Here is a 19,606-nt window from a genome sequence, read left to right on the forward strand (position 1 = left end):
ATTATGTCTAACTATAAAATAATATAAACTGAATCAATAAAACATTTCCAAGGGTGTGCTCCAGCATTTTCATGGGCCTCAGCATAAAATAATATAAACTGAATCAACAAAGTATTTTCAAGGGTATTGTGCTCTAGCATTTCCATGAGCCTCACTATAAAATAATATAAACAAACTTACCAAAACATTTTCAAGGGTAGTCCCTTGAAAATAATATGGGCTCTCAATAAAATATAATATTCGTTCTGTTTAGTGGGTCATGGGTCATGCAAAAGTATTTCCAAGGGTGGATAGCAAACATTTTCAAGGGTTGGCATCAGGGATTTCCATGCGCTACTATTTTCAAGGGACTACCCTTGAAAATGGTTAGATGTGTCAGCAAACCCGATTTTATTTCCAAGGGCCCTTCCTACCCTTGAAAATACAGATGCTACCCTTGAAAAAAGCGAAAATTCTAGTAGTGATTTAAAAGTATTAATATCAAGTATGTTAGTTTGTAATAATCTAGAAGTCAATAATACGATAATTTATCATAAAGCTTTGTTCATGAATTGGATGATTAATATCATTTTGTTGCCTTGAGTATTATTGAATTTATGGATCATTTCGAGTTCATGACTGAAATTGTGAAACTCCATAATATAGATGATATATACTCTTAATCTTAAAAGGTCACTAACCAAGGTAATTAGCAGGAACACTAATTACCGCTATAAGGTTAGTATGTGGATTAAAAGATGGTTAAGTTTTACAAACCATTTGACACGAGATGTCATTTTAATCACATAGATACATGTTCTAGGAACATGGTATTTGACAGACCCCGAATGAGACATTAAATAGAATTGTGTTCGTGTCATTAATGTTTTTCATTCAGTGTCACGTTCTAAAGTATGAGGTATTTATCGTTCCCACTAAGAAATATATATGTGTGAGTGTTATCTAACACTGTCCGTAAAAAGCAGTCATAACGGTAGCATTTCGATATATATAGCTTAGCTGAGGAAGTGATAGTCTGCCAAGAATACTACTTGTCCCTCGTATCTCTATACGAGTTATAGCATCACTGGGCCCCTTGATAGAGTAAGATTATCAGCGCGCGGTATAATTACAAGAGTAATTATATTTGATAATCTGCTCAAGATCAAGAAAAGATTCAGTTAGCAAGGATGACACACATCTACCTTGAAACTGATCTGATAGCTATGAGACAGAAGAACAGACACAAGTAAATTGTTTACTGGATCATGATATTGTACAGTACAGCATCATCTGTGTAATTGGATGGTCATGATGTGTTGCCAGACGCCACCCATGATTATAGAAGTTAAAACAGTTTTAACTCTATTTACCAACATAACACAGATCCTATTGGGTCACACCATATAGGAGTTAATCGGATAATCTTATTTTGATTGATTATAAATTGGTTATGATCAATGATAAGATGGTTATAATTAATTATACGTGTTATAATTAAATTATAAATGTTATGTAAAAATAACAAGCAAAAACATTGGTTAATTTATAAACGTGTATGACACGTTGTATAAAAGTTAACCGGTTAATTTATAAATGTGTAGGACACATTGTATAAATTATCGAAACAACAACCGCAAGAAAAATATATATAATTATTCAGAATAATTATACGAATATTATTTGTGTTCGGGCCGAGGGCATTCGGATCTTTTCAGATTCGACCTTATCCGCATGACACGTCATCGATCCTATCCAGATGACATGTCATCGATACCGAAACAAATAACCGAAAGAAAAATATATATATAATTGTTCAGAATAATTATACGAATATTATTTGTGTTCGGGCCGAGGGCATTCGGGTCTTTTCAGATTCGAGCTTATCCGCATGACACGTCATTGATCCTATCCAGATGACATGTCATCAATCCTATCCACAAGGGCAAAATGGTCATTTCACACCTATGCCACCTTGCATGTGTAGAAGCATGGAGAAGGATGTGGAAGGGTGTGGAAGGGGTATTTTGGTCATTTCACATATAAAAGGATGAGGTGTCAATGGCATGTCTTGTAAATAGGCCGAACTTGGAGGGCATTTTGGTCTTTTGCAACCAACTCTAAACACTATAAATAGGGGTGGAGGGGTAGAGAGAGAAAGATATATTCACATATATACATATGCACATTCACATGTATCTTTTCGTGCAGAAACGAATCGGTATTTTCTCTCTTTCCCGGTTTCTCTCCCAAATAGTGTTTCGGTTGAGAAAAGAAAGTTATACGTAGTTGACGTATAATCTTGCGGGTTGTTGTGGAGAATATTTACGGGATTGATGAATAGTGTTTTACCGAATTTCGCGGTATGTTAGTTTTGCATATTGATGAAACTGAGCAACCGAAAATTCGTGATTACGGGTTTTCGTCTTATTCCCGTGAATAGTGTTTTTGCATAATTTCGCGGTTTACGGTATTTCTGGCAGAAGAAATAAACCGCTCTCCGGTTAGTCCTGGTGGATTACCGATAGAGGTATCACACGTGTGATACTCCGAGTCGACTCCTTCCCTGGTGAGGCTCTACTCGCTCGGTCTGCATTCCAACTGTGATTTGGAAACAAGGTATAAATATGTTATATTAATCTATTTAATTTGTAAGTAGATTAAAGTTTTAGAAATCAATCATGGAGTAGATCTGTAAAAAGAATTAAAAGGGTCCTTGCAATGAAAGACTTCAGAAGGAACTCTGCTTTGGTCTTTCCGGCATATCCCTTTTAATTCACGGCTTGAGTTAGAAGTAAAAATTTTTGTTTTACGTTCTTTCCGCAGCTTAAGCCTAAAAGGGTTTTGGTTACCGCAAAACCCCAAAAGTGGTATCCGAAAACCCTACAGTGGTATCAGAGCACAAGGCTCTCCCGCTGATTGATTTTCTAAAAGTTATAACTTATGCAAATTAGGTGCATATACCGCATATCATTTTAATTCTTACATTTGCAGCTTAAGTCCAAAACCGATTAGAAATGAGATTTTCTTGGATCGGTTCTACCGACTAAGAAAGTTAAATTAGATTTAAGCTTTCTTTATGCTTTCTTATGAAATGTAAACTTTTACATTTCTTGGATCGGTTTTCCGACCGAGAAAGATAAAATAGGATTTTATGCTTTCTTTATGTTTTCGTTTGCAAAACTTTCAACTGCGTTTGAGTATATCTAAGAATGTGATGAAGCAATAAAGTACCCAAGTAAGAACTGCTAATCTCCACCCGTAAACGACAAGGTTAATGACAAGAAAAGTCTCGACTTTTCGTCTAACCCTCGTTTACGCGTCCTGATAGCTGGCCCAAAGGGGACTTTGTCACGTTACCAAATTACTCTATGCTTTTGAAATGGCAAAATTTAGTGTAAGTTTTTTGCCTTTTCGAAAACCTTCGGATAAGTAAAGTTCATCGAAGAATGTGATGAAGCAATAAAGTAGCTGAGTAAGAGCTGTCATTTCCACACAAGAAAGAGATGGTTCTGTCTAGGAAAGATTGAGTCTTAGCGGTCCTTGTGACCCCGATCTTTCCTGGGAGCCCCTTTCACGTGTCCTAATGGCTGGCCCAAAAGGAACTTTGTCACGTTACCAAATTGCTTTATGGACCGAAAAGAATATCTGATTTTAAAACATATAAATTGTTTATGTGCTTTAAATGGTATAAATAAGAACTGAGCATAGCTGCAAAATAAAGAATTGGTAACTGATAGATTATATACCCGACTTGGTCCCGTATATAAGTAAATTAGATTTACAGCTTAGAGTAAATTAGATTTACTGCTTTAAAACTGAAAGAAATATACCTGACTTGCTCCCGTATATAAGTAAATTAGATTTACTGCTTTGATATGAATTGAATAAATTAGATTTATTCCTTTCAAAGGAACAGTGAAAGAATGTGATGTCAAAGAAAGATTTGTGAAGGAACTCACCGTTGTCTTTCTGGCAGACGACTTTCACGTGTCCAAAGTCAGTTACAAGAACTGACTGCTTAACAAAGCTAAGCGTATCAAAGAGGTACTAATAAGAACATAAACTAATGGAGATCACATTTCGTATTCAAGACTTCCTTTCCACGACTGCTTAATGAAGCATATGAAAGAGGTCGTTATAAAGATACGAATAGAATCACATTTAGTCATTCTTACATATGCTGAGAGAAGAAAGTAATGGGGATCATATTCGATATTTTAGACTTCCTTTCCACGACTGCTTAGTGAAGCATATGAAAGAGGTCGCTATAAAGATACGAATAGAACCACATTAATCGTTCTTTCTAACATAAGATAAGAAAGGAAATGGAGATCACATTTCGTATTCAAGACTTCCTTTCCACGACTGCTTAATGAAGCATATGAAAGAGGTCGCTATAAAGATACGAATATAATCACATTAGTTGTTCTTTCTGACATACCCCTTTGAAGATTGCTGGCACTGTTAAGCATAAACACCAACCCATTAAATATTAAGTAGTATGCCCTTCCCACTCTATCCTCCTCACATCGTTGTTCATTGGTTGTATGATTGAAACCTACTCAGTAGGCATCGCCTTTTACCTTTGGTGGTCGAGGGTTATGTGAGACATAACAAAACAAAATAGAGTGAGGTTACTTACCGATGATTTCTAAAAGAGTTTTAGGCTCGGGGCAAAGTCTTCGTTAAATACACGTGATGTTTTAACGAAACTAAGAATCACAAAGAGTTGTGATTAGCATGTTTGCTTACCTAAGATAACTGATAGCCATGATATGCATACACTGCCTTGGTTATTGGTGAAAACATGGATCTTGGTCCTACTGCAAACGGGAATAGAACAAATTTGCAGTGGGAGTTTTATTCATTGAATAAAACATTACATGAACAAAGCTAAAATCTTTACTTTAAACGTTGTAGAAATATGGCTAAAGAAACGTCTTTCTCTTTACGCTCCTTACTCGAAAAAGGTAGACATGCGTAAGAAAAAGGAAAATATCCTAAATACACCGGTCCCTGCTGAGATAGTAGAGAGCAGCTCTGTCAGTACTCACACGCTTCGTATGACAAGCGATGATGAGAAACTGGAGAAGCTTAACTGTCCGTGGAGCCACGAGTTGGCCACAGAAGTTATCCTGAACTCATTTCCTCCCAGCTATTCGGAGTTCATTGTGAACTCCCATAAGCAAGAGTTGGATAAGAGCTTGCAGGAGCTCCAAGGGATGCTGGGGATCACTGATAAAGACATTGAGAATAGTTCTCATGTCCTCATGATCCAAGAAGGTGGGAGGAAGATCAAGAAAGCAAAAGGGAAAAATGGCGATTAAGTACAAAGGCAAAGGGAAGTTGGTTCCAGGAACGAACTCTCCCAAGATAAATGTTTCTGCTAACTCTGACTGCTATTTTAGCAATAGCAAAGGTCACTGAAAGAGAAACTGCCGGAGTATCTTGGAGATATGAATTTTGAGAATGTCTCAAAAGTCTCAGTCTCAAGTATTTATGTTATTGAAATTAATGTTGCGACCTCTGTTAATGATTGGGTACTGGCTACTGGATCATGTGCTCATATTTGCACGAATATGCACGCACTAAGAGGAAGTTACGCAATAAGGAAGTACAACTCCGAGTTGGTAACGGAGCACAAGTTGCGGCCGCTACAGTCGGTAGGATAAAATTGTACTTGCCTAGCGGGTTTATTCTGGAACTAGAAAATGTTTATTTTGTTCCTACCATTTCTAGAAATATCATATCAATCTCGTGTTTAGAGATGAATGGTTTCTCATTTGTTATAAAGGACAATAGATGTTCTATTTATAAAAATGAGACATATTATGGATCATCTTACTTGTTAAATGATCTTTATAAGCTAGAAATGGAAAACCACGTGTTTAACATCAATAACAAAAGACTCAAAACGTTTCATGAAAGTATTGACTTACATGAGACATAAGTCTAAATCCTTTGACGAGTTCAAGGAATTTAAGACTAAAGTAGAAAATCAACTGAACAAAAGTATTAAGGCATTGCGGTAGGACCGTGGAGGCGAATACTTAAGTTATGGTTTTCAAAACGTACTTAAAGGAATGTGAGATAGTCTCATAACTCACACCTCTAGGAACACTGCAATGTTACAGTGTTGCCAAGAAAATGAAACAAACCATGTTGGACATGATTCGTTCCATGATGAGTAACGCCACCCTTCCAAAATCATTTTGGGGACACGCACTAAATACTGCCGCACTAATGATAAATATGGTTCCATCCAAGTCAGTTGAAAAGACTCCATATGAGTTATGGTTTGGGAAATCCCAAATATGTCTTATCTTAAAAATGGGGTTGCGAAGTATTTGTCAAATGCCTGACGTCTGACAAACTTGGTCCCAAATCTGACAAGTGCTTTTTCGTAGAATATCCTGAGGAAACGAAAGGATATTACTTCTATTACCAGTCCGAGAACAAATTAGTTGTTGCTCGTCATGGTATACTTTTGGAGAACGAGTTTCTTGCAAAAGGAAGTAGTGGGAGTAATGTAATACTTGAAGAAATTCAAGATACATCACATAATAATATATCTGAACTAGATCAGATATACCCACCACTTGATACTTCAGCTGATGAGCATCTGGAAGAACCAAATCCACAAGTAGCTGTGGATAAGGTTCTAGTCTCGAGCTCAAGTGCTTCAACGCAAGTTGAAGTAGAACTGGATCCGCAGACAGTTGTGGATCAAGTTCGACAACCTGAAGAACAAGTGCTACGTAGGTCAATGAGAACAGTCCATGCACCCGAGAGGTACTTGGGACTGCACGAGGTCTCAGTTTTTGACACTGAAGATCCTCTGACCTATGCGGAAGCAATGGATAGGCCTAACTCTGATAAATGGCTGGAGGCCATGAGATCCGAAATACAATCCATGTATGACAACACGGTTTGGAACCTAGTTGTACCACTTGATGGGGTGAAGCCCTTAGCTAACAAGTGGGTTTTCAAAGGAAAACAGACATGGATGACAATATGACTATTTACAAAGCACGGCTAGTAGCGAAAAGGTTTCAAACAAATTCTGGGAATTGATGAAACTTTTTCTCCCGTGGCTATGTTTAAGTCAATTCGGATACTCCTAGCAATTGCCGCATTTCATGATGATGAAATATGGCAAATGGATATCAAAACCGCATTCTTAAATGGAAATTTAAGAAGAGGATGTGTACATGACACAGCCTACGGGTTTTGAAGATCCAGAGAATGTTGGGAAGGTATGCAAGCTTCTTGAATCCATTTATGGATTGAAGCATGCATCACGGAGTTGGAATCTTCGATTTGGCGAAGAAGTCAAAAGCTTGACTTCGTCAGATGCGAAGAAGAATCTTATGTGTACAGAAAAACTAGTGGGAGTGTCATCGCCTTTCTTAATTTATATGTAGATAACATACTCTTAATATAGGAAACGATATTCCTCTATTGCAATTAGCCAAGTCTTCATTAAAGAAAAGTTTTCTCGATGAAGGACTTGGGCGAGGATGTCTATATACTAGGCATAAAGATCTACTGAGGTAGATCAAAGAGACTTATAGGATTAAGTCAAAGCACGTACATTGACCAAGTGCTGAATCGGTTCAGCATGCAGGATTCTAAAAGAGAATTCTTGCCAATGAATCATGGTGCACTGCTTAGCAAGACTCAGTGTCCTTCGACAACTGATGAGCAAAGCACTATGAGTAGAGTACCATACGCTTCGGCTATTGGCTCTATCATATGCGCCATGTTGTGCACTCGCCATGATGTCTCGTACGCTTTGAGTGTGACGAGTAGATATCAGGCTAATCCAGGCATAAAGCACTGGAATGCAGTAAAAAAATGTCCTTCAGTTCTTGAGAAGAACTAAGGATATGTTTCTCGTCTACAACGTTATCACCTAATACGAAAGATCGTAAACATCATAAGATGTCTATAATTAATTATAAAAGATATAATTAATATAAAGGTGATGTAAAGATAAGTAGAGTTGACACAGTCAGCAACACAGCTGATCCACTAACAAAATCTCTTCCTCAAGCCAAGCACTAGATGCTTAATGCTTATATGAGTTTGGAACACATAGAAGATTGGCTGTGAAATTTTCTCAGGATCTATGAGATCTTAGAGAATATAGAGTTTTGTATATAAGTAGGGTCTATGATGATTGACTCCTAGCTTAAGTGGGAGATTGTTAGTTTGTAATAATCTAGAAGTCAATAATACGATAATTTATCATAAAGCTTTGTTCATGAATTGGATGATTAATATCATTTTGTTGCCTTGAGTATTATTGAATTTATGGATCATTTCGAGTTCATGACTGAAATTGTGAAACTCCATAATATAGATGATATATACTCTTAATCTTAAAAGGTCACTAACCAAGGTAATTAGCAGGAACACTAATTACCGCTATAAGGTTAGTATGTGGATTAAAAGATGGTTAAGTTTTACAAACCATTTGACACGAGATGTCATTTTAATCACATAGATACATGTTCTAGGAACATGGTATTTGACAGACCCCGAATGAGACATTAAATAGAATTGTGTTCGTGTCATTAATGTTTTTCATTCAGTGTCACGTTCTAAAGTATGAGGTATTTATCGTTCCCACTAAGAAATATATATGTGTGAGTGTTATCTAACACTGTCCGTAAAAAGCAGTCATAACGGTAGCATTTCGATATATATAGCTTAGCTGAGGAAGTGATAGTCTGCCAAGAATACTACTTGTCCCTCGTATCTCTATACGAGTTATAGCATCACTGGGCCCCTTGATAGAGTAAGATTATCAGCGCGCGGTATAATTACAAGAGTAATTATATTTGATAATCTGCTCAAGATCAAGAAAAGATTCAGTTAGCAAGGATGACACACATCTACCTTGAAACTGATCTGATAGCTATGAGACAGAAGAACAGACACAAGTAAATTGTTTACTGGATCATGATATTGTACAGTACAGCATCATCTGTGTAATTGGATGGTCATGATGTGTTGCCAGACGCCACCCATGATTATAGAAGTTAAAACAGTTTTAACTCTATTTACCAACATAACACAGATCCTATTGGGTCACACCATATAGGAGTTAATCGGATAATCTTATTTTGATTGATTATAAATTGGTTATGATCAATGATAAGATGGTTATAATTAATTATACGTGTTATAATTAAATTATAAATGTTATGTAAAAATAACAAGCAAAAACATTGGTTAATTTATAAACGTGTATGACACGTTGTATAAAAGTTAACCGGTTAATTTATAAATGTGTAGGACACATTGTATAAATTATCGAAACAACAACCGCAAGAAAAATATATATAATTATTCAGAATAATTATACGAATATTATTTGTGTTCGGGCCGAGGGCATTCGGATCTTTTCAGATTCGACCTTATCCGCATGACACGTCATCGATCCTATCCAGATGACATGTCATCGATACCGAAACAAATAACCGAAAGAAAAATATATATATAATTGTTCAGAATAATTATACGAATATTATTTGTGTTCGGGCCGAGGGCATTCGGGTCTTTTCAGATTCGAGCTTATCCGCATGACACGTCATTGATCCTATCCAGATGACATGTCATCAATCCTATCCACAAGGGCAAAATGGTCATTTCACACCTATGCCACCTTGCATGTGTAGAAGCATGGAGAAGGATGTGGAAGGGTGTGGAAGGGGTATTTTGGTCATTTCACATATAAAAGGATGAGGTGTCAATGGCATGTCTTGTAAATAGGCCGAACTTGGAGGGCATTTTGGTCTTTTGCAACCAACTCTAAACACTATAAATAGGGGTGGAGGGGTAGAGAGAGAAAGATATATTCACATATATACATATGCACATTCACATGTATCTTTTCGTGCAGAAACGAATCGGTATTTTCTCTCTTTCCCGGTTTCTCTCCCAAATAGTGTTTCGGTTGAGAAAAGAAAGTTATACGTAGTTGACGTATAATCTTGCGGGTTGTTGTGGAGAATATTTACGGGATTGATGAATAGTGTTTTACCGAATTTCGCGGTATGTTAGTTTTGCATATTGATGAAACTGAGCAACCGAAAATTCGTGATTACGGGTTTTCGTCTTATTCCCGTGAATAGTGTTTTTGCATAATTTCGCGGTTTACGGTATTTCTGGCAGAAGAAATAAACCGCTCTCCGGTTAGTCCTGGTGGATTACCGATAGAGGTATCACACGTGTGATACTCCGAGTCGACTCCTTCCCTGGTGAGGCTCTACTCGCTCGGTCTGCATTCCAACTGTGATTTGGAAACAAGGTATAAATATGTTATATTAATCTATTTAATTTGTAAGTAGATTAAAGTTTTAGAAATCAATCATGGAGTAGATCTGTAAAAAGAATTAAAAGGGTCCTTGCAATGAAAGACTTCAGAAGGAACTCTGCTTTGGTCTTTCCGGCATATCCCTTTTAATTCACGGCTTGAGTTAGAAGTAAAAATTTTTGTTTTACGTTCTTTCCGCAGCTTAAGCCTAAAAGGGTTTTGGTTACCGCAAAACCCCAAAAGTGGTATCCGAAAACCCTACAAAGTATTACAAGTATTTATACCTATGCACCGAAGTATTTATACCTATGTGGTCAACAATTTTTGTTAGAGAAAGGTTGACGCATGGACGATTAGGGAAATGTGATGCGGAGATGCGGGGTCCACGATTAGGGATAAAATACTTACAAGTATAGGTATAAATACTTGCACGATGAGGTATAAATACTTGCACAATGAGGTATAAATACTTGTGTGACGATGAATCCGAAAGTACGTCATTATGGATCTCATTTGAAAGATAAAATTGCGTAGAATACGTTCATGGTTTTAGATTCGCAAAATTCCTCATAGAACGTGAGAAATGTGGAAGCTATTGAAAAAAAAACACCTCTAAAAATGTGTATGATTCTTCTCCCATGTAGTTTGAGTGGTCCCTCTATATAGTTATATCAAGTTAGATATGTAAGTATTAATATCTTAATTTGCAAGTATTAATTTATTATCTTTTAAGTATTTATACTCATGAATTTAATTAAACTTGAAAGATCACACTGTTGTGAATAAATTTAATTAAATTAGTTAGTTAAGTTAGTTTATGAGAAGTTAAAATATGTTTAAGAGATGGGAGTACAATGCGGGTACTGGAGTGTGGGGATTGAAATAATTATTCTATTTTTATTATACATCATTTATACACAAAAAGTAAAAAACTACTCAAAACGGGAATGAAATTACAATTGTATATTTTACTTAAGTAAATAATAAATGAGAGTAAGTAGGAATTAAAGAGTGAGAGAAAGGAGAAGAGAATGAACAAGTGAGGTTCACATAGACATTTTGTTAAGAATTTTAAAAGGAGGATATTTTATTCTATATTTTGAGAAAGAAAGATACTTCTTAAAATTTTCCATATATTTCATCGGTATTCATATTTCAAATGGTAGTACCTAGGATATCACAACTCCTGGTCCTATAAAATAAAAATAGGGTTACTTAACTTTCAATTCAGTTCCCAATCCCTAGCTAGTACTTACTTTATGAGAAATGTATTGAAGTTCACGTTCAGTAAATATGTTTTGTTTATTTTAACAGATACATTTTATATGTAAACATTTTCTCTTTAATAATACCTTAGATATTTTTAATACATAACCATAAAATATTGAATGAATGTTTTAACATTAAATTAGTTTCGTCTAACAAATATGTAACTTTTGTAAATATTTAGCTACTTTTATTTTTGTGAAATGAATTTTGAATAAAGTTTGAAAGTCGAGCCATCCAACCATTTAATTAATATTCACTAAAGATTTCTCCTTTCGGGTTTTAAACCTACGATCTTCCACACATATAACATTATCTTTATCATTAGATCAAATACTGATTTTCTATTGAACTATATACTTTCAATTAACACTTATATATTGTTCTGTTTAACACTTATATATTTATAATTTTCAAGACGTGGTATATATGTTGACATAGATGTACAATGACAACCACCCATATGACTTTTATATCACCAAACTTGAATTGCAAATATATGTTTTGATAAGAATTACAAAATGTTGAAAGGAACGATCTAAATAGTTATAAAAATAATATGTTTGTTAAAAGTAACTCGTTTATATTTTCAAAATATACGGTCATATTTTTTTAATTATATATATAATTAAATAATTAGTATTGTTTTAGAATTATTTACCTAAGTATTTCAAGTATAACATATATGATCTGTTAAAAAAAAATTGAATACATTTAAATAAACATAAGATGAATGCTTATGAGGTGCACTTTTACATTAATCTTATTTTATGACAAGTTGCTCTCTATATATTAACTACAACTTCCGAATTTCCATGCAACAAAAGCCAAGGTGTCTCTGCTAGAGTCAACAAAATAGCTAGCGGCTACACATAGTTCCACATATTACTTCTGTATAGATTAATAAATTGCTCCTCCCCTACATTGTAATATATAATACCAAGTTCAAGACTTAAATTATCTCTTTCCTGACCTACATGCATTTTGCATTTCCATACTTCCCTCAGGATGAACTCTGAGACGAAGAACCCGAAAATTCTCTTGCTATTGGTTCTTCTCTTCTGCACCACCTACACAGCCCGAGTTGATGCCGCTAGAAATACGCCATATGAGCGAGATTTGAGAACCGAGCAATCAAATACATTTTTGGAGTATAGTACAGTTTATGATAGAGCCAGATCAACTATGATGTGTTGGGCAGCACGACTCGCGTCGGGGCCAAGCGGGAAGGGTCCTGGACACTGACAAAGGAGGAGAAAGGAGGCTCAATTTTGGTTTGGTTTCCATAGCCAGGGTATATTATATATACAAGTCCTTGCTTTTGGGGGGCTTAGTATAGAGGACCTAGGCTTTGATTGAGTTGCATCTTCATGCCCTTATTGTATGAATAATGAATAATAGTTAGGGTATTAATTTCTACCAAAACAAGAAAAAAAGTTGGCTAGCTATGGTTCAAATTTTTGCGGAGTTTTGATTGTTTTTCTTTTTTGTCCCTTTTTTTTTATTGTTTAGTTTACTACGGCATCTCTTGTAGTGTTGTGAAAATTATTGTCTAATAAATGAGAGCTCTTTTAATTCTACGTGGATAAAGTTTTTGGTTTGTTATACTTTTTATTCTTGTTTCTGAATTGATTGGTTACACTGGTATATATAGGAGGTTTTACTTACAGTCTCTGCTGTATGATTGTACTGATCGATTAAGAATGACCAATAGTTATTGATACTACAATTCACTTGATAAGAATTTAATATTTGCATTTATTTCTTTATTAATTATGGTGGCCATGCGTCAAAGATTTAATGAACTGAGGCAATGATTTAGTTAGAGACCCAAATGATAAGTCAGAAAATAATAAGGTAACAATGAAAAGAAAAGAAGCACCCATAAAGTGGTCCTATGCCAGAATCTTATGTGCCAATGTACCAGTCCTGTACTAGAATTAATGTTTTGTTTCGTTGTTTAAGGTTAGTCATTCCAACTTGGATTATCTATATCAAATATTAAATATTAGGCCATCTGATCATACAGTATTTGCTCTATAGAAAACAAAACAATTAGGTCAAGCAAATCAAATTGATGTTTGTTAGGACCTTTTTCTTTTGGGCCAATAGCCCGTAGGCAAATTACATTTCACAAGAACAAAGTTTACATAAATGAGTTGCACATGTGAAGGTGAATTTGTAGCGCTTGGCTCTCCCCTTATTAACCGCTATATAATAAATACATTGGAGCGGAGCAAATATAGTCTCATAATCATAAAACAAACAATTCAAAGCACTGAAACTCCTATAAAAGAAGAGGATGCTAGATCAATTACCTGGACATCCGGACTCAAATAATAGATTTCAAATTTTTGGATCTGAACTCAGATAAAGGGTTTGGATTAACAGAACCGCATAATGAATTTTTATGCAGAATTCAACTGAAAATGTATACGCGGTCGCATATGGACCGCATAGAATCGCATGTTACTACACTGATTCCAAGTACTTGTCACTTGGTTATGATCACATTGACAAAACTTATAATTTATAAATTTAGGGCAATTAATGCTTTATTGGAACTTTTCTTTAATAAATGAAGGGAATAGCTAAATTTTAGCTTTGGCGTCAAGTCCCATAACTTGAGTTGTTAGGCTATATATAACTTTAGCTATTTATATGTGCTTAACTAATTATGTTTATATGGTACTATGTGATTATTTTTAATTTGTCTCCTGGCTGACTTCTTCAATTTATGATACACATCATGCATGTGCATCATTTTACAATTAAGTTTCACCCAAAAGTTTAGGTTAATTTAATAGCCTCATTGAGATGTTTTATTTAGATGGATTAGCAAGAGACACCATCAAAGCTCTTAACCAGATTATCTTTTATAGATACACAGAGAGCCTTTCATTATTTCAAATATCATAGTTAGATCACCCCTTTATCTATGCTACAGGGGTCAGCTAAAAAGCATTGCATCCTTTTCTTCAACCAAATAATCTAGTTACATGTATAAGGATTAATTAATTTATTAATTGATACACTTACAAATTGCAACCTGGAGCCCAGACTGAACCAGAAAATTGAACTAAAATAATTTGTGGTCTGATATTTAGTTCAAGGGCTTGATCCAACTCATTTGTGATCAAATACAACCCGGTGGGTCCAATTTTTTAGCCCAAAATGTGTTGTCGGATCGGGTCTGGGTGAAGTCCAGGTACATTGATAACCCATAATCCTCATTCCGGCGTTTCTGTTTAATTAACAATTTGATAGAATGCAAGTAGGGTGTCAATGATACCTTTTTAGCCATTTACCCGACCCGTACCGCATTTGATAAGACAGGTATGGATAAATTTTTTTTTTCGTTAGCTTATTGGGTATGGGTAAAGATTTTTTTTCGTTAGATAAATGAATAAGGATACGGATAAAGGCTATTTCGTATCCGTTACCCTATAGGGAAATTATATAAAATATAATAATATGATAATATTTGAGCAATAATTAGTGAGTACTTTTATTATTTAGTGTATTATTTTTGTTGTAAGAAAAATATTAAACATATTATTTTTATGTTTTGTTCTTTAATTAAATAATTAAATTTTTTGAATGATATATTTTTGTTCTTGAAATTTCTTGTTTTATAAAAAATATAATTTAGTTGAAATTGATTGCACAATTATTTTTATTTTTATTTTTTATTAGTAATATCATTGTATATGTGCGAAATAAATGAGTTTTGATGCTCTATTTGTAAAGTATAATAAAAGTAATTATTATAATCGTATTATTCGCTATTCACCCACTACCGTTTCGTTACCCAATAATTTTAATGGGTAAAGATATGGTAGAATAAGATCAAATCTTAATGGATAAGGGTAGGGTATGAGTAAGATAATTCTTAGTGAGTATGAATATATATGAAAATGCTTCTACTCTACCTGTATCGTACCACAATTTATACAAGCTCTGGGGACTTCCATAAGATAGCACAGCAATGTGGGACTAAAATATAATTATAATTATTAATTCTAAAAAAATTGTGAGAACTATATGTCATAATTTAATAGTATGGAGATTTCGTAGTGTTACTTCTTTCGTAAATATGTTAACAATTGTTTAAGTTATATAAACTAGATTGCAATAAAGAACCACAAAAATCAACATCTTCTGATGTGGCTGCATTGCTCTTGATGGTCTTTGGACAAATTAAAAAAATTTCACGTTGTAACCAAAACGGACGGCAAAAGAATGTTTAAATATTTTCCATTTATTTCATAAAACCCTTTCGCAATACTTAATTTTGTGATATTCATATATAATACATCTAGAATTCTTTTTTTTAATGGTCAGCAAGCAAAGTGCTCGCCAACAAATTTTCATTAAAAAGAGAAAATTTGTACAAGCTACACTTTACCAGGCACAGAATAACAGTAACCAGCGCACTAATCGCCTCTGACATTCTGACAATGCTCCTCACAGAACAGAAGTCCAAAGCCATACTGTAACATACGTTTTATGCACCAATTGCCCCTGCTTGGCCTCCTCCCCCACAAATCTCCTTTTGTTCCTCTCTCACCACAACGTCCATATAGTATCCCAAGATGTTCGCTGCTGTACCACAATTGGGTTATGGTCTCTGTGTTAGCTGCTATGGGGTTGACAACTCCACACGCTGTTTCTAGTTCCTTCCAAAAATACTCTGCACAAGGGATGACCAAAAAATGTGATCCCTTGTCTCAGTTGCAGCTTCTTCGCATAGAACACACCCTTGTGTAATATTGCAGCCACTTGTTATTAATACCTGCTGATTCAGGATTTTGTTCTGAATGGTGACCCAAAGAAAGGCTCTGACTTTAATCGGCGCCTTAATCTTCCAAAGTTTTTTATGGTTCCTACACCTGACTCCCCTGTCATGCATGACTGTGTAAGCCGATGAGGTGGTGAACAGTCCCTGTGTTGTCCAGTGCCACTTTTGAGCCCATCTATATCATCAGTTTGCATTGAAGCCCTGTAGAATGGAAGCAGGTCATGTAATACCTGCAGGAATGGCGAGCTCCATTGCAGCGCCCCTATTTGCTCCGGGTCAGTTATATGCCATAGAGTAGCCTTAAGGTCTGAGGCCAAAGACCACCTGGATTTGCTCCTTTCTAGAATTTTATAAAGAAGGAATTAAGACCCGAAACTCTAGCAGTTACATTCATGTAACCATAGGATCGAATCTCATATCGTTTCTATTAACTAATATGACATTACTGTGGTAGTTTGGTGGCCAATTAGTCAGCTGAATTGTTGAATTTAAATGTTTGTCTTTGGGATGGGCTTGTTGCATACTTGCGTTGTTGTATTTGAAAAAAAAATTTCGTAGCCACTCAATTGATCCCAGAAAACCTATGCAATAATTGCAGAGCTCCACTGAATAGATCCCTTCAAAGTATTGGTGTTGTACTGTTGTGCACTTTAAAAAAAAAAAAAAAGATTTTCGTTCATACATGTTGTCATAGAATCCAAAAATATATATACACTAGACCCTCAATCATACCAGTTCACCAAAAATTCGGAATTACAAAAAAAATCTGAAAAAAGTTATTCAAATAGAAGATCATTATGAAGAAAATTCCATTTTTCTTCTCTTGTAATTCTGAAGAAAAGAAAGCCACCATAAAGCCATAAACCTATGGAAACATTACCGCTACGACAATTATTGCCTGAATTAAATCTATATACCATATGAATCTCGTGTCACATTCAAAGCAAACATCCTGAGCTTAAAGCTTAAGACTTACCTCACTGTTGTCTTCATTTTGTATTTTTTTTTTTACATTTCTTAAAGCTCTTTTATGGGTATAGGCGGCATCTCCCTGTGCCAGCACAGACATCACATTCATCAGCAACACCAGCAACATGGCTCACACAATGCTTAATGCGATCACTCATCACATCCTACATGCACAAAATGCAAAATAAAAACTTGAACTGACAGCTTAAGAACTTTGGGTCCTTTGGTTTACAATTGTAGAAGTTAAAATATCTTAAAATAAATTCCTAAAAACGGAGTTCCTTTTGTTACATTTGTTTTCATGTGGTAGAAATCAGGATTAGTTGTCATCATTTGTCGGTTTGAAGAAATAGAAAAAAGAAACTGAATTCAACATCACACTTTACACCTTAAAAAAAAAATAAGGTGTAATGCTGTCATAAATCACTTAAATATTACAAAAACTTAACTAAATTTAAAAATGAGAAAAAAAAACCACCTCCAATGCCCCATTAAAGTTAGAAAATGCAACCAGTCACAAATCAGATAACGAAAACAGATTAGATTCAGAACCATACCACCAAAAGTTCATGTAAGCCAAGAGGAGCAGTTATCACATAAGATACTCCTCTATGCTCCTTGCACGCTTCAGCCACTAAAGTAGGTATATCCTATAAATAACCACTGTGAACTCCATTAAAAGTTATAAATATACCAACTTTCCGCAACTACCAACTCCAAAAGAAAGGAAGAGAAAATTGTCAGACTAAATTGGCTTTCAGATTCGAATTTTGAAAATGATCAGGTTAACTACCTGACTGGTATAAGACAAAGTGTTTTATTTTTTTTTACCCACAGGCAGGTCAAGTCAGGTCATAGCTTGAATTGATTAGATATCAGAATCTATTCAAACATTCTATGTTTTGAGGGATTTCAATTTCCAAATCAAGCATTTTATGTAACCCATGTGTGACCAACTGGACCAGGTTTAAGCCAACTTGATCTGTTAACCCTACTCAGTGCTTATTGATCCTTCGGAATTCAGCTACAGTACAAACCAACTGTTTTTCTTTTTTTAAACTAAAATTATACTAACCCAACCCAATCAAACATGAACCAACTTGGGTCAAACCCATTGCCACCTCTTGTACCTGGTGGTTGGTCTAACCTTGCAAGTGAGCAACCACTGAAATTACTGTACATTCCATACCTTATGCCAGTGACGTCCTGGGAAGAGAAAGAATGGACTCACAATAACTCTGGTCGCACCATGTTGCACACATTTTGCAAAAGCATCCTTAATTGTTGGCTCAGCCAATTCCTATTTTGAACAGAAATCAAGCATGAAAATTATTAAGTCAATAATTAAAATTAGAGTATTTGTCAAGTTGATAAATTACCATGTGAGCGGGCTCCACTATCTGGTAACTCATTCTTGCCCTGAACATCTTAACAAACTCATCTGACATAAATAAAAGAAAAGTAAGACCAGTAATATCACTCTAGCCACAGCATTGATGAGGTCAAACTACAATAACCAACGAAATGATAATAAACTGTTCTTGTCTTGGAGAAAATTGGATGCCATTAGGTCCACAATTGTAGCTGAACTACAACATTTTTTCTCTCTCTGCCAAACCACAAACCAGAATGAAGAAATTTGAAACTTAATTAGAAAATTAAATATATGAATAAATAAATAAAACTTACTGAGCATAAGATTAGACTCTTCACGACGGGAACCATGATCAACAATCATCACAGCATCTTTATCCCCCTCAATTTGTTGTTGTAACATTTCACTAGAATATTCTATTCCGTGGTTTGAAGAAGAAGAAGAAGAAGAGGTACAGTTCATTGGCAAAACAAGACGTTCCTTCCCAGCAAATCTTCCTAACTTCACAAATTTGGGGGAAACCAAATAAAGACGACCCTTCGAATAATCCCTAGTTAATTTCAGAAGAAAAAAGGAAACCAAAAGGCTAAAGATAAATAAAATAGCACTACAAATATTCTTACAATTGTTCCCCAACATTGTCGGCATTCAAAATTTTTTGCAGCATAGCCTAATTGTTAATACCTTGATGTGAAGATAGGAGAGGAAGAAGCCGAGGAGCAGTGCATGTTACCACTTACCTCTTGGCAATGGCGAAAGAGGGGATTTCTAACTAAGAGACCCAACGGGTCAGGCTGGTATTTTGCCTCAACTAAACCCGATCCGGATTTATTATGCGCGTCGGGTCGGGTCGGGTCGGCTACAGTTACGCCTGTTTGCTGCATCAGTC

The 19,606-nt window shown here is 35.2% G+C and overlaps 1 protein-coding gene across 2 annotated transcripts; it reads right to left on the bottom strand.

Moving 5' to 3' along the window:
- Nucleotides 1–17,126: 17,126 nt before the first annotated feature.
- LOC144566749 (sirohydrochlorin ferrochelatase, chloroplastic-like) lies at nucleotides 17,127–19,606 on the bottom strand. 2 transcript variants are annotated; one of them, XM_078316768.1, is made up of 6 exons: nucleotides 19,402–19,606; nucleotides 19,032–19,267; nucleotides 18,722–18,783; nucleotides 18,532–18,642; nucleotides 17,900–17,992; nucleotides 17,127–17,506 (listed from the first exon to the last, which is right to left on the bottom strand). In XM_078316768.1, exons 1-6 carry the CDS (start codon nucleotides 19,599–19,601, stop codon nucleotides 17,402–17,404), a joined length of 807 nt encoding a protein of 268 aa, XP_078172894.1. In that variant the 5' UTR covers nucleotides 19,602–19,606; the 3' UTR covers nucleotides 17,127–17,401. The 2 variants fall into 2 exon arrangements, with proteins under 2 accessions (XP_078172894.1, XP_078172895.1); XM_078316769.1 differs by lacking the exon at nucleotides 17,127–17,506 and having other exon boundaries at nucleotides 17,917–18,056.

This window comes from Carex rostrata, chromosome 15, assembly GCF_964058835.1.
Source record: "Carex rostrata chromosome 15, lpCarRost1.2, whole genome shotgun sequence".
In the NCBI taxonomy this organism is placed as follows: Eukaryota; Viridiplantae; Streptophyta; class Magnoliopsida; order Poales; family Cyperaceae; genus Carex; species Carex rostrata.

Bases quoted from the DNA above. Each gene is read 5' to 3' on its own strand.
- LOC144566749 (XM_078316768.1), bottom strand. From the start codon at position 19,601: ATGCAGCAAACAGGCGTAACTGTAGCCGACCCGACCCGACCCGACGCG. The intron at 19,268-19,401 runs GTATTAACAATT...GAAATTAACTAG, and splicing joins TCTCCTATCTTCACATCAAG to GGATTATTCGAAGGGTCGTC. The intron at 17,993-18,531 runs GTATGGAATGTA...GGTTATTTATAG, and splicing joins CAGGACGTCACTGGCATAAG to GATATACCTACTTTAGTGGC.